This window comes from Haliotis asinina, chromosome 15, assembly GCF_037392515.1.
Source record: "Haliotis asinina isolate JCU_RB_2024 chromosome 15, JCU_Hal_asi_v2, whole genome shotgun sequence".
NCBI classification, from domain to species: domain Eukaryota; kingdom Metazoa; phylum Mollusca; class Gastropoda; order Lepetellida; family Haliotidae; genus Haliotis; species Haliotis asinina.
In genome coordinates, this window is record NC_090294.1 from 380,592 (window position 1) to 396,551 (window position 15,960).

The window sequence follows — 15,960 nt, forward strand, 5'->3', positions numbered from 1 at the left end:
GCGTAACTCTGCAAGTCATGTCTTGGGCCGACATGAGTACAGCAAGTAAACACTACCAACTGTGAAGTGTCAATGGAGAGAGTATTACTTGTGGTATCATGGCTTTGTTCTATGTCTGTATGGAGAAACCCTGTGGCATCGATGTCTGGTGACAGTTGACTCTTCCTTGATGGTGGCCAAGGCCAAGCTTGTGTTTGTGGCAGAATGTAGACTGCTGCTGGCATGCAGTGAAGCCTTGGACTGTGCACTTGCACATCTTTGCGCAGGTCTTTGTGCAGGTCTTCAACTAGTTGTTGTCGAGATTCAGACCGGTCTTTTGTGCAGGTCATCATTAGGATCTTCTCCAAAACTGTAAACTTTGCCCAAGTGCATCGAATTAGCTGTAGCGCTGCCATGCAGGGCCACTCATGACAGAGTTGAAAACCTAAAGACTCTGGAAGCCAGCCTTCCCTTCAGCGAAGTGCTCATTGCTCCATCATCTCTTCAGAGAGCAGATAGATAAAGAGGCCCCTGTGAAAGTTCTTCGCTGAATCCTGCAATTGTGACTGAGATGAAGGGGAGTTGACACTGCTATAGGTTCTTGTACAGTGTGTCTGTCATGGCTGTAGGTCTTGATCTAAGTTCTGCAGCAGGTGGAGATAACTGTAGCTGTCACACTAGTAGTTGTAGCAGGCTAAGATGTGCAATTGAAGACTGTAACCTCCATCAGGAGGATCAGGGGGTCATGAAAAATGTTTGCTTTGTCTGGAGGGACAATCTCCAAAGAGAATGACATCGCCTTCTGTGATCAACCATGACGAGAGCTTGACAAAGTCTTTTGGGTTGTCATCTTCCTTCCTCCCCATAGACGGTGGGCTAGTGATGATGATATCTTGGTAGGAGACAACCTCTTCTGAGTGGAGACAAAGCTCGCCACTGTAGCCGAGGACTGTCCCCGGGAGCCGCCAGGTGATTCACAAAAATGATGACCATCAGCAGCAGTTATAACAAGATTACTAGTGCTTTTATCAGTGCTTTTATCAGTGCTTTTATCTGACATAACTTGGCTATGACTTCTAGTATGATATTTTCCACGCCTTAGAACAACAAAAACACAGCTACTGAACTCTGTAATAGTTAAGTTGTTTTGCTGTTTTTCACGGGATACAATGGGGGCTGAAATAGTAAAGCATAGTGACCCAGGTGTCCTAACATCAGTCATCTGGGGTGATGAAAGAGAGAGTGACAAGCATGGCCGGTCTTGTGCACCAATGCACAGGCTAAAGGGAGGCTACTCGTAGGTAGGTGTTCATTTTACGTCCTAGTCAGTGAAGGCAACTTCAAGGGATTCACGTGTTCCACTATGTTCGGATAGAAGGTGACAAGTATAATACGCATAAGTTAAGATAAGGAAAAAATATAGACTTCTGTTGATCACCAAGAGACACTAAAAATGTGCTCCCATACTGAACAGAGATGGATCTATAAAGAACAAAGAGCCATGCTGATGCTGCAGCCTATATCCATTGCCCATTTAGAAGGTGAGCACAACTTCAATATCACCAGTTTATCTGTATACTTTTATGTATGCCTGAACCACAGGCAAACTATAGCGCAAATGGGTTGCGCAGCACAGATAAAATGACCAGTCTTCTTACATGCCAGCAAAGGTTGGCAACATACTTTCCTCGCTTGGAATCGAAAAATATTTTTCATGTCAAAATATAGCATCACCACCATCAAAAGTATGCACCCATTTCTTCACTGGGTTGTGCTCTCACATTTCCAACCCAATGTTGAACAATTACTCACATGAAATATTTTTATTCAACACTTTAAGTGCAACTCATGGTACATCAGACCGTTCTTCGCCTCCATTTCCCCTTCCACCTTCCAGTTCAGTGGAGTGAAGGAACAGGAGGACAATGGTCTACAAGGAATACTTATAGTTACCTCCCTGCTTTTTTCGCTCATTGCACCAGAATTGTTTTTATGTAGAATAAATGTTACAAAACTTCTACCAATATCGACGACAGATAAGACAAACTATAACAGGTTCACTTCTGCTTATTCTTGTTGTCACTCCGTTCAACCGGAAGCTGGCAGGGGTATTACAGGCAAAGAATCTGAATACCATGAGTGGTGCTTAAAATGTTGAATTTCACGTGAGTAATTACTAAACATGGGGTAAGAAATGTGAGAGCACAGCCAAGTGAGGAAATGGAAGTGTACATTTGATGGTGGTGATATTTTATTTTGACATGAAAAATATTTTTCGATCCGAAGCGAGGAAAGCATGTTGCCAACCTGTGCTCGCTTTGTCCGCATCTAAGTACGTTCATATCTAAGACTTGTCATAGTCTCTATGCTGCGTAACCCCATTTGCACTACAGTTTGCCTGTGCCTGAACTGAGCTTACAATCCTATTGTATGCAAAGATGATGAATATTTATATAGATAGAGTTACAACAACACTCACGTTTGCATGTAGAGTGGCGTCAACAGCCGCCTCCTCCCCTTCATTCTCCTGGTCGTCGTCCTCCTCCTGCACTTCCCCATACACATCCGCAGTATCCTACAACACACACACACACACACACCATTTCAGAAGTCACACATCAGTCTCTTCACTGCTTCTTGGTTATTCCCATGGATTCTTTGGGGAAACATAATCAGTCGATCACCTACATTCTTTCATCTGTAGTTGTGGCAAGTGAAGAGGTCAAGACCATGTACAACATGTAATCAAGGTACAACACCATAGGAGTGCAATTTCTTCACAACGGCCTTGTAGGGATCGACTTTACATTGCAGTAGTGGAAGTAATGTGAAATTACAAATCAACTTGCAGACACATGTCAGAATGTTACATAACCTGTGCATCATTTCTCCAAGGCTGCTATTTTTACATTATAGGTTTACGACTATAATGGTTTACAAATCACAACTCTTGCAAATATGGGAAACTGTTGTTATGGTTAATAATGTGTCATGACAAAAGGTATAAGAAATCCCCTCACAACCAGCCAAATATAACACAGACAAGTCTAACATATTCCATATTATGTATTATACATGTGCATCATTTCTCACACCAACCTCATCTTCTGATTCTTCGAACTGCACATTGACACCGTAAGTTTCATCAATATTTTCAGCTGAAACAATAACAGAAACTTCAGGAAAATTGTGTTTACATACATCTTTGAATGATTTCAGTTCATACTGCACTAATTTCCACTCAAAATATACACATGTAGACCAGCTCTTAAATGTAACTCATAGCCTTCCATGATAGAAAAGTTACATAGTCATGGCAAGGATACATAAATTTGACAGGCTTGTGGACAAGTTCTTCCAGGTATCAGGCATACATCCAAAGTTTTCCGTCCTTTCAGGAGGATAGAGACACAGTGACACGATATCACATCTACGCCTACATCATGACAAAACCAGCATTTCTTCCTTACAGGTTTGACTCTTCTCTTCCTGTCCCCAGTCGGTGATCTTCTTCCCCAGATTGACCAGCAGAGCAAACCTCTCCTCTGCCATGTTACCCAGCAGTCCCTCCACCTCTCTCTTCCGTTCCCGATCCTTCATCCTGTCATTCTTCAGCACAGCTAGGACTTCATCTGCTGCTCCACACAACACATCCCGGGGCTGAAATGTCACACATACAACACTGCATATTTGTGAGACAACCCTGAAATGATTCAGTCAGCTACAATGTTTCATATGTAGTGTGAGATCAGATTTCACACTCTTTACGTGATATGATCACCTCATTTACACTGCTTCCTTAGAATATCATATGGCTTCTTTGTATCATATGGTTGCCACAGGTTATGACATGACTTCTTCAAATTAATATATGACTTCATCAGATTATGATATAACTTCCTCAGCTTATGACATGACCTCAGATTATATGACCTATCCAGCTTATGACATGGCCACAGATTATATGACCTCCACAGCTTATGACATGACCTCAGATTATATGATCTCCCCAGGTTATGACATGACCTCAGATTATGATATGATTTCTTCAGATGATAATATGACCTCCTCAGCTTAAGGTACTTCTTCAGCAAGAGGCTAACAACATTTAGTTAGGTAGTTTTCTCTCCATAGTTGCAAAAAAAAAGAAACTGCATAACATGACATAGTATGAACTGCAAAATATGATATTCTGTCAAGAAATCTCTTTGTACTGTATTTTACAACACACAAACAGCAAGCAATTTCTGACTGTTGACACGATCCAGTTCAACATGACAACAGGAACGCCTAAGTTACCTGATCACCTATGGCTGCCTGAATGAAACTGAGGAGGACCTCATATGTCTGTCTAGTCTCTGTCGTCTTGGGTCTGTACAGGATTCCCACCATCTGATCAATACCTTCAGACAACAGCGTTGTGCCCTTCATCTTTATCATGTCTCTTTGAGCTTCATCACGTTTGCGCCGTCTGAAATTAACATAAAAGTTTATTGGTACTACTTTCAAGTTTTGATTCAGTACACAACAACTTTAACTCAACAAAGTTTAACTTCTGTAGCATGCTGACTGTCTAACCTGACCTGGCAGACATGCATCTGATATTCAGGTTCACAGGATCACTGAGTGAGGAGTGTCTTTAGTTTTATACTGCTTTTCGTAATATCATGGCACTGGGATGACCGAAATGGACTCCATGTGCCAGAGCTCTAGATAAGATTTTTCCGAACTGGGTTCTTAATCCATGGTTTCTGGTATAAATGGGCAGTACCAACCTTCAATACGAACTCGCACATTCCGATACCCACCTTTTTTTTCAAATATTTTTAGATAAAATCGATATTTTATACTTTTGACTCGTGCTTATTATGCTCGTCTCCCTCTTGTAAGTGAACAACAGCGGAACACTTGAATCCCTTGTAGTTCCTTTCGAAGAGGATGTAAATGTACACTCATTCACGAGTTGCCTCCCTTGCATATTTTCCCACCATTATTATCACATGACCAACTATGCTTGTCACTATTTCTGTAATATGCCATTAACTTGGATCTGTTGGGAAATCCGAAGTGACATCTTGTTGGAACGTTAAGAGGTCTGGACATCATGAGTCAGGATAAGTATAAAATATAAATTTTGTCTAGAAAATTACATATTTTGCCTTATCCTGACTCATGCTTATCAAGCTTCCAAAATCTGACGGAATCAGTGGTGGATCAGAACTCATTCATCGGTTGTCCTTAAAGGTCACATGCAACCAAAAAATCAAACTTAATTAAAACACAGTTATCACTTGTTCATGATATATAAAATGCACTGGTGATTGTGAAAAAACACACAGAATTATAAGAGTATAATCACACATCAAAATTGCAATATTTTGTACTTGGCTTTACCTTCCCTCAAAAACGAAGCAGCCCTGATACCGAACGAAGTCGGTACTGCTGGGTGTGCAGTCAAGTGTAACAGGGCTTTTTCATAGGCCACTGGTTCATTTGGCGATACACATAGCTTGCTCTCTGTTTATGTCATGTAGTCTGATAGGTGTTAATTTCAAATTGTATATGGTCAGTAATTAAGCTGTGCATTGCATATTGTCATCAGCAGACAGGCAGGCAGACATATAGGTGTCAATAAACCAGACATTCAGTTTTCTCCGTGACAGAGTCTGCTTTTCACAATCAACATAGTTTTTTTATGTAACGAGTAGATTATTGACATGTTTATGTGCACAACTAAGATTAGACTACTGCTCACAACCCCATACTTCTGGCAGGCATACTGGTTCAAGCTCCGCGAACCTAATCCCTGCGCATGCGTTATGAACGCAGCGCAGTATAGCTGTTGACACCAATTTTTCCCCCAGCACTAGGGGGAAAATTAGTGAACTGCTTGAACTCCAATTTCGCTGGCCTTTTTACATGTTTTTGTTTTCAGCTTTATTTGTGCAGAGTCAGTGTAGATACAAGAACTCTAACTTCATGTGAGTTGGATGCATGTGGAGGATCTAGTACTGCTGATTTGGAAGCCTTCGGTTTGACATCTGTCATCCAAAACAATCCTGTCATTCTTGAAGGTACGCATCTCTGTTGACAAGGGGATGCACTTGAAGGTTTGTCTCCTTGTTTTAGCTCTTTGCAGGTAAATGTTTAATGCTCTGACTGGACACAACCGTAAGTCTTGTGAATCCTCCGGGCTGAGGAACTTTGAGAGCGCTGGGACGTGGAACTGTCTGTCTGTTTGACCAGGTAACTGATTCTTTTCAATCAATTCCCATTTAAGTCCTAGATGTTCTGCAACACAGTGTCCCATGTCAAATTGGGTTCATCCAAAGTGGAGCCCATTTTTTTAGAAATTTGAGTTGAGGTGGCTAGGGAGAGTAGAAAATGTGATTTTCTGATTAAAATTGATATTTAATACTTATCCTGACTTATGTTTACTATGCTTGTCTCTGTCTTCCATCGGTACATAGTGGAACACTTGAAACTCTTGAAGTTCCATTCATTGAAAAAGATGTAAAATCAACATTCACTGACAAGTAGCCTCCCTTTAGCACGCAAATCAGTCACATCACTGGCCATGCTTGTCGCTCTTTCCGATTCAAACAGCCCAACACCCAGATTCAGAGTGAAATCAAGAATGTCATGAGTGGAGAGGGTGGGAGGGCTGACCTCATGAGTCAGGATAAGTATAAAATATCAATTTTATCAGAAAATTTCATATTTTTCCTTAACGTAACTCATTTTAGTCTGTTATGAGACATGCACAACCATTTTACTCTGCAGAGTGTTTGGCATTGGCAAGTCACATGATAAAAAAGGATGAGATTTATCTCAGCATCTTTGAAGAACCATTAGTTGTTGTACTACAACTGGTGGACCGAACAGTGAATGGCAATGACGTCTTCTGTAAATTTGCTAGCTTTCAACTTTCATTCAGTATTTTGGGGGACCACACTTGCTACACTTGCCATTATATCAATATCTCTGTTGTAGTGGTTGGCAAACACCACATCAGGTTTCCAAAAGCAGCCCTCCATAATTGTCATCGAGCAGTTTCCATGAAGAACAAGCATGGACGCTAGGGCTCTTACTTAATGTGGATTGGAGGTTTGCGGATCGGCACAAGGCCTGCTGCTCGTAATATAACTGTTCTCATCTAGACTGATACCGTATTCCTTTAAACTTCCGTGGGCATCTCATTTCTTTCCTTGTCTTTGTCCGTTGTAGGTAGATTTTCGATGCCCTGACAAGACACAAGGATAATCTTGTGTGTCACATGTACTGTAGACAGTGCTGGGATGTGAAATTGTCTGTCAATAAGTCCAGTCAGCTGATTCTTGTCAATAAAATCCCATATGAGTCAAAGGTTTACTCTGTCACAAAGTGCCGCTTTCTCTAGCATGTTCACACACAGTCCAGTGCAAGTATTTTTTACATCCAGACACCTGCTGCAAGGGCAACCAATAACAGTGTTTTCTGTAATAGCAGGTCCATGGATGTGTCACAAGTGTCACTCGTGAGATGTAGTAGTACTATGTGGAGATTCCATGCAGGAGCCTTGAAATTCTTTTGTTGATCTTCCATTTGGACGAGCTTAGTAACGCTAGTAGTTCTGGTACTTTAGCCAACATTATGCCAGTTTCCATAGTGATGACTGTACAAAACGCCTCCAAGTAATGATAACATAGACCCTTTTAAATGTCTTGTGTCATTTATGAGTAGTTAGCCACTTGAGGATGAGATGCCTTACTTGCAGCAAAGCTCTTCTACTTTGCATATATATTGAATCTCTTTCACTTATCGTATAGTGATCAAGTAGACGCTTGTAGGGTGAACATGACAACCTTCGGCCCTAGGGCGAATTATGCTCATTTCTTCAAACAAGCTTTAATACAGTCCATATGTGCAGCTGGAATGTTGATGGATTTCCAAGAGCTTGCTTGGTATTTTTTATGAATGAACAGATTTCGGCAATCTGGTAGTTTTAAGATTGGATACTGAGTACTGGAGGCAGGAACATATACACCGCCATCCATGGTACGGTGAGTGTGTCTGTAGCCCAGGCTTGTGCATCCAGTATTGGAGACAAATGTTTGCAATCAGGGTTATTGGGGATCCTAATGTCTGTATTATGCTCCAAAATGCCTCTGGATGTATCATCCATTCTGTTGGAGACTGATGTGGTGGTCGTGATAGTATGTCTGCTTTGACATTCTTTGCTCCTGGAATGTGGCATGCCTTCAAGAAAATGTTCACCTTGTCGACAATGCTGTACAGGTGATACATGACTTTAAACAAATTTGGTGTCCAAGTTGAGTCCTGTCTGTTGATGTAGAACGCCACTGTGGAGGTGTCTGCGGGAACTCTGAGCTTGGCGTTTTTTAGAAGGCTTGACAAGTGTTGTATTGTGTTGATCACTGTTTTCATCTCTAAGAGATTCATGTATAGAGCTTGATCTTGTCTTGACCACTTCCCCTAAACTACTTCTTTGTTCAGGAGAGCACCCAATCCTTGGAGAGATACCTCTACAGGTAGATGAACACTGCAGTCCGGATCTATTACTATTAGGTAGGTTCGCCCATAGACATTGTTTCTGTGAGTCCACCAAAGAAGATATGTCTCGAGACAAACTGGTAGAACAAAAAGGTCAGTTTTGTTCAGGTAATCGTTGACAAATCTCTGAAACTGCAGTGTATGAAATAGCATCTGCCTGACAGTCCTTTGCTTGCTAGTTACATGGTGGGTTTACAACTATGTTTTATAACCAGCCCTGAGGGCCAATCCATTTTCCATGGGTATATACTGTTTTCAGGTTCTTGCCAAAGACACTGACCATTCTGACTTTGCCTGTTTGTCTCAATTTGTAAAATTTGCTTTTGCATATGTTTAACTTTACCTCACCAGTCCGAGACGTAACGTGTCTTATCCGAAGGAAGTGAGCATGCAGTTTCATCGGTATACACACTATTTTGTAAACACATCTGAAAAAATGTTATTGATGTATGAAAATTAGGCTATGATGCATATCTCTCTGAATATCTCCACGGGTATGAATCTGCAATACTTCATTGCCAATACGATTATAGCAAACAGATTTGTAGTCCTAGCTAGTGTTCACCATTTGAACCGAACCAAATGCAAACGTTTCTGATCCTCTTGAAAGAGAAATGATGTTTCTTTTAAGACCACCGTAAATAGATGTGCATTGTGTAAAATGACAGAAGTTGGGAAGAAAACAAACTAATTAGACGCTAACTGTTATAAGGTTTCTGGTGATCTCGTGTTTGCTAATTGAAAGTTGAGGATGGTGTTCCTCTGTACGGTCCAGCTTGCGAATGATGACTTGTTGATCATGAAAATGCATATAAGTAACTTGAACCTAATTTATGCCTTTGGAAATTGACATGATTTGATAAAGGCATTTAAAAACAGAAATCACACTTTGTGACATAATTTCGAAAAGAAAAAAGTACGAAAATACATATTTAAATACGCAAACTTAACACCGCCTGCAGGTTGTAATATCTTTCGCCCCCTCTTTCGATCAAACTCCACATGACCTGGCGGATACATTACGCATTCGGTAAGCTCATGTTAACTCTACAAATCATCATTTTCTGAAGAATTGTGCATCATGTCGGCGATTTGCTTAACATCCCTCATCCTGGAAGACACCATTCCTCCATCCCCATCAGTGTGCACAGTATATTAAGGTAAGAATGTGTTGTTTCACTTACCCTGTACACATACAGGTAACTTCAATTAGATCGAATACATACGTACTTGCATACATACCTTTTCTACAACAAAACTAACAACACACATTACGAGATCTACTTCAGGTAAAAACTGGGACTTTCTTGTTTACACATATTCTATGTATATGCTTGAAACAGAAAAGGTTTTCGTTCCTGGAAGACAGCATGGCCAGTGGAAGACAACCAGCCCCGTGTACAATCCTGCGTGCTGCGTTGGACTGGAAACGGCAGAATGAGAGAACACGCACATTCCAGGGAACATTGCATTATTTGTTATAAAAACGAAAATGTATGAAGCTTTCACTGAATGTTTGAGATGTATGTAGTACAACTATGGTTATGAAACACAGGTACATATTTGAAATACATCAGTGCGGCGAATTGTGCTTGTCTTGGTTCATCTTTTTGGCCGAATGCAACACAATTAACTTTCATTTGGATTACGCAACTTATTGAGTGAGTGAGTGAGTTTAGTTATACGCCGCATTCAGCAATATTCCAGCTCTATGGCAGCGGTCTGTAAATAATCAAGTCTGGACCAGACAATCCAGTGATCAACAACATGAGCATCGATCTGTGCAACTGGGAAGCGATGACATATGTCAACCAAGTCAGCGAGCCTGACCACCCGATCCCGTCAGTTGCCTCTTGTGACAAGCACAGTCACCTTTCATGGTAAGCATGGGTTGCTGAAGGCCTGTTCTACTCCGAAGGCCTATTCTAACTTCACGGGTCCCAGCTCAGACGACCTCTTCTACGTGTCTAAATCCTGGACTTGAAAACAGGCCTGCCCTCGCGACAAAGTAGGCAATTCACTAGAAACATGAATGTCAGCAGTATTAAGCAACATGCAGTTACTGATGCTATCTCTGGATTTATCAGCCATGACATGAAAACACCTCACCCTGTCCTTAGTGTATCTATGGAAGGAAAACAAATAAGCATTAAATCGTGAAGTTGACAAATCAATACAGTAGTTGCAGCGAAGGCTGGGAAAGAAGGACATAGGGTATGTGGCTCAGCTGCAGACAGTCAGTACCTATCAAGAGAGCATGATTTCATCATTTGTAAACAGAGTTAAAGAGATAAAAAAAACATCACATATATTTTTTTTATACTTAAACTTTTGACAAAATTTCTATATACAATAAATACCCCTCAAAGAGTTCTGAAGTCATCCATGCTTTGGCATTGTTCCTGTACTTAGCATAAAGTTTTGGATTAAAGTCAACTACCAAAACAACAGGGACGCCTAGCCTTGCCAATCACAAAGGGTTTGATTTTGAACCATCTGCATTTGCATACAATGCTACGCTGACTCGTTAATTTGAGAGTTTTGTACCACTGGCAGGTTGAGATGCAAGTGTCTGATTTTGAAAAACAATCCAGTTTCGTCTACATTGAAGATGTCTTGCACCTCATTGTCTTCAAGTGCCTTCTTTAGATCTTCTCGACCCTTAATCACAGCTTCTTTGTCAGCACTTGCCGCTTCCCCTTCATGTTTCTTGCATGATACACAGTGTCTAGACTTAAACCATGTTAACCAGCCACGAGAATAAGCAAAGTCTCTGATACCCATGCTATTGCCAACAGCATGAGCTTTTTCAATTAACATTTCGTCATTGACGGGCAAATTTCAACTGTTCACATCAGAAATCCAAAGATAAACTGCTTCTTCCATCTTTTTATGCTTAGCATTCCGAGCATGTGATAACTCCTATAAGCTTTCAGGAATTTCTAGCCATTTAGATTTGTCTTTCAGAATGTCGCTGATTGTTGACTTGCGAACGATGTGACAGAATTCTGTGCCAAAATGTCTAGTAAGGGTTCCTAGGTTTGCTGAGGGATACTGCTCCTTGTATCTACAAATTTCTCTCTTTTCCCTCGCTGAAATGGCATGACTACGCTGACTTCTTTCATGTTACGGAACGCGAGGCCCTTGGTAATCACATGTGTAAACATACAGGTGCTCAGCCATCCGGATATACAAGACAAAAAATGCACATAATTTAAAGTTTTGTATGTGAAAATGACCATACGGTTATGGAAACCGGATTTCGAGATAGGTGAGTAATTTTACAACGTTGTGACTTCGTTTTAAGGAATTTTCATTCGGATGGTGAGTTTTCCAGATATGTGAGGTTTGGATAAACGGGGCACGACTGTAGTGCATTATTGGGACTCCCATGCTTACCCCACCATCACCTGAGTGATAAACATGATTGGTCATTTGATTGATAACGGCGGGAATATATGCAAGGGAGGCATCTTGTGGGTGAGTGTACTTATGTCCTTTTCAAACTGAACTACAAGGAATTCAAGTGTTCCACTTTCATTCGCATAGAAGGAGACAATGACAATAAGCAAGAGTCAGGATAATACATGTTGTGTCTGATCAGGTTAGATATCTGAACACTTGGTGTACCATCAGTAACCACAAACTTGTAAGGGAAAACGTATCTTTGGCAACTGACAATAAAGTTTGTTTTGTTTGAAAGTCTATTACCATCTTGTTTCTTTGCAGGTGCATGAGTGACAGTGGTAAGCAAACCTGTCAATATTCTATCAATAGGAACCTCTGATTCAAAACAATTGCTATTAAGTTCATCAATATTTTCTGTTACATTGACAGAATTTTCAAAAGACTAGACTTTCTAACAAGATGAGCAATTTCACTGGACTGAACAAGTCATAAGACCCCAAGTTGTACCACATTTTGAACAATAAAGAAATCACATCTTCCAGCAAGACAATGCTCATGCCCACACTGCCAGTTTGAACTCAATATTCTGTTTTGATTGTTAATTAGAGTGAATAAAAGTGTGTGCTTTAAGAAATTGCTTTCAGTGCGACATTTCTTTTGTTGTTCAGCATACATAGCGAGAATTCATTTTTAAAGAGCATCTGCAAATACAAAGAATTATTCAGCAGAACAGGTCCCCACAGCTATCATACAGATATGATTGTCACAGATATGATTGTTATATATAATATATGCCAACATTACAATATAATAGGTATGACAGCTGTACAGCTACAACAGCTTTGTGAAATAGGGCCCAGGATCTTCCCACAGCTGCATGGACCAGCAAAATTTTCACTGACACCAAATAAGAGTGCGGTTTAAATGCAATTTACTGTAATTGAGAAGTCACAATGAAATAGATTCAGAGTCAGCAGCATGTTATACAATTGGTCAGCTATTGGAACCACATATGATTTTTTGTTATGGCAAATCTTAAACATGGATCTTTATATTTCACAGGACAATGGATTGCTTATTACCCAGAAAATTATAGTTAAATTCTAAAATGATAAATAATATGGATATTCATGTATCATTCATCAACACTAACATAACACAAACTGAATCACTAGATTTGACACCTGCTGTTACGACTACTGGACATTGTAAAATCTATTTGTAATCTAGCTCTAAAGTGTATATTTTCCTTCAAGTGGACACCAAAGATTATGAGTCTTACTTGTTTTTTCTTTCCTCCATCTGTGGTGGTTTAGTTTTCTGGGCCCTGTCACCCATTCTTGTACCTGTAATCTTCCCCACAAGGGACATAACTTCTCCTGTTGATTCATCTCGAGCTCTTCGGTCAATGAGAGAACGATCAACTTGCAATACAAGATTGGAGTTCTGGAAAAAGATTTTCATACCTGAAATTCATGTTGTCAAAGAAAAAAATATTCTTCAAATGCATTATACTCCTAAAACTGCCTGGACTGAAAGGAATACCTTAGTCTTCATACAGAGCTTCTGTGTCCGTGTTGTGATACAAACATGATTATGGTATCAAAGTATCAGAGGGATGCAAAATTGTTCCTATATCTTGCAGTATCGGTGAAAATCTGGGAATGAATAAAGGTACCTTTCTACTTATAGTTATGTATTAAAACCATCACTTCTCAATCCTCAGGTTTGGACACCACTTGCAAATCAAACAGCCTATTATGATCCTTTAGTATCTAAGGTTTGCAATAAAGAAGAGTATCCACCAGCTATTGCTTTACATGAGTCATTCCTATTAAATATAAAAGGCGACAATGCTTGTCATAAGAGGCGACTAACGGGATCAGAAGGTCAGGTTCGCTGACTTGGTTGGAACGTCATCAGTTCCCAACTGTCCAGATCGATGCACATGCTGTTGGACTCGGTTATTTACAGACCGCCACCATATAGCTTGAATATTGCTGAGTGTGGTGTAAAACCAGGGATAATCTACAAGTGGGATAGGTAACTCACTCGCTTTCTTTACCATTTGCACAAATTAATGTGTGCCTCGCCATGCTTTGAAGCACACAGTGACTTGGCTCGTTCCCAGCGCTACTTCAGTCGTGTTTAACAGAACTTCAGTCAGTTTATTGTATCAGTTGGAATTTTACAATGCATGAATGAATTATAGAAGGAATTAAGAACAAGAATTATGTGAATGAATGAAAGAAAGAAACACAATAAAAGAAAGTAGTACATATGTGAATGAATGAATGATACACTGCGGCCGTCCCTCCCAAAACATGTTGAAGAGTGCAAAAGTATCACAAGAACATGTGTTAACTCCAGCTGTTCTATTTAAAAAATCTACTTTGAGACATTTATGTTTACATTAATAATTAATTAAGATATCTTATTGCATGTGGGGAATGGAATGGACATTAACAAAATGTTAACCGACACTGTCACACACCTCTCAAAAACAGAAAGTGTAAAACTGTCACAAAGTGTCCCAAACACCTTTCCACTGTTGTCAAATAATAAGATCAACTAGAAAGAAAGTAGTCATGGAACTATAACCCTCAAGCATCACAAGCAGCAATGGCGGATCAGATCAGATCAGATCAGCGATATGTCATATTTTTCACACACCTCAATTACACCCTAACAATGTTTTAAAGTGATAAAACTATTACTATTACTTACAAATACCTTTCAACTAAATGTATGTTTCCCTTCTGAACATTACACGAATGTGTGAAAGAGGTCTTTATCAGCACAATTTAGTCTATCTTTACAGTGAATCAAGAATAGAAGCCAGTGAGATATAACACACCGACTTGAAACTTTTCTACAAATCTACTGTCCTAACATGGGCACTAATACCAATTATTTGACTTAAACTGAAGTGACAAAATAGTTAAGATATCTTCTACAAGTTGGATTTCAGTTTTTGCAACACTCAGCGAATGTAATCAGCTGCTGAAAATAAACCGGGCTCGATCTTAAATACTACGTTGCCACCATATTGGCTACACTGGTTACGAAACGACCCCAGATATACGTTCAGGGGCTTTACGGGGAGTTTCTTCTCCCTGTATATATAAACATGAGGAAAATCTGTAAATTTGTTTGCGGGAGGTGTTCACATCTCACAAAGAAACATCAACGTAACTTGCATTGACAATCACTATAGAGTGGGGAACATGATGAATGAAACATGTCACATGTTTTAAGGGGGACAAAACTGATTGTGTGCTCACACTGTTTGTTCTGCTCTGTCTGTTTGATTGATGCATAACATGTGACAAAAGGTGACGTACTTCGTTAAATATATAGGTGTTTTATGGATATGGGAAGCAAAAAGTGTAAGTGAATAACACTTCAAATTAAAAGAATTCGTCAAACGGATGCTATGGCATCATCTCACCTGTGTAAAGTGCAATATAACAATGTTTATAGATTTCGGGTAACTGACTCCATGTTAGGGTTTGGGTCTGTATTTAAAGGTTTAAACCACTATTTCTTAAATGGCTTACTATTCACATCAAAACATGCTGCTCGATCAATCACATCCACAACAATGAGACCGGTTAACGTTTAGAACGAAAACTGTCCTTTACTTTGAATACATCGAAAACTTCTACAAATTCATTATGATTAAGACTTACAGCTTTGTATTCATATTGAAGCGACCTAGCCGCAGCATCTGCCATGGCTGATGCACTCTGTAGGTATAGTAATCCAACTTGTGCTGTGGACGTTTATATGTCGTGTTTTCACGTTTGGAAGAACTCACGCTTTTCGTAGAGTGCGCTACATGCATTTGTTTCCGTTTCCGGTAAGAGCACATTTGTCAGAATACTAACAATACAGTTAGTTATAAAATAAAATAATTTGATCGATATGAACAAATTCATTCAAAGTTTGTCTGAACACTTAATAATAATACCATTTTATTTAAAAGTATTTTCCAAATTTCCTAAGTAAATACGTTTG

General features: G+C 39.8%; 1 protein-coding gene across 2 annotated transcripts in view; it reads right to left on the bottom strand.

The window, feature by feature from the left end:
• The window catches only part of LOC137264869 (U5 small nuclear ribonucleoprotein 200 kDa helicase-like), a 98,939-nt gene extending 83,150 nt beyond the window's left edge, over positions 1 to 15,789 (bottom strand). Inside the window, exons 1-6 of one of the 2 annotated variants that reach the window (XM_067800213.1) lie at positions 15,633 to 15,789; positions 13,223 to 13,386; positions 4,279 to 4,450; positions 3,450 to 3,639; positions 3,079 to 3,137; positions 2,459 to 2,554 (exon numbers count right to left, since the gene is read on the bottom strand). In XM_067800213.1, the coding sequence (XP_067656314.1) occupies positions 2,459 to 2,554; positions 3,079 to 3,137; positions 3,450 to 3,639; positions 4,279 to 4,450; positions 13,223 to 13,386; positions 15,633 to 15,677 (726 nt within the window). In that variant the 5' untranslated portion in view covers positions 15,678 to 15,789. The remainder of the gene's footprint in view (positions 1 to 2,458; positions 2,555 to 3,078; positions 3,138 to 3,449; positions 3,640 to 4,278; positions 4,451 to 13,222; positions 13,387 to 15,632) is intronic. The other variant, XM_067800214.1, reaches the window with a different exon arrangement.
• Positions 15,790 to 15,960: the final 171 nt, after the last annotated feature.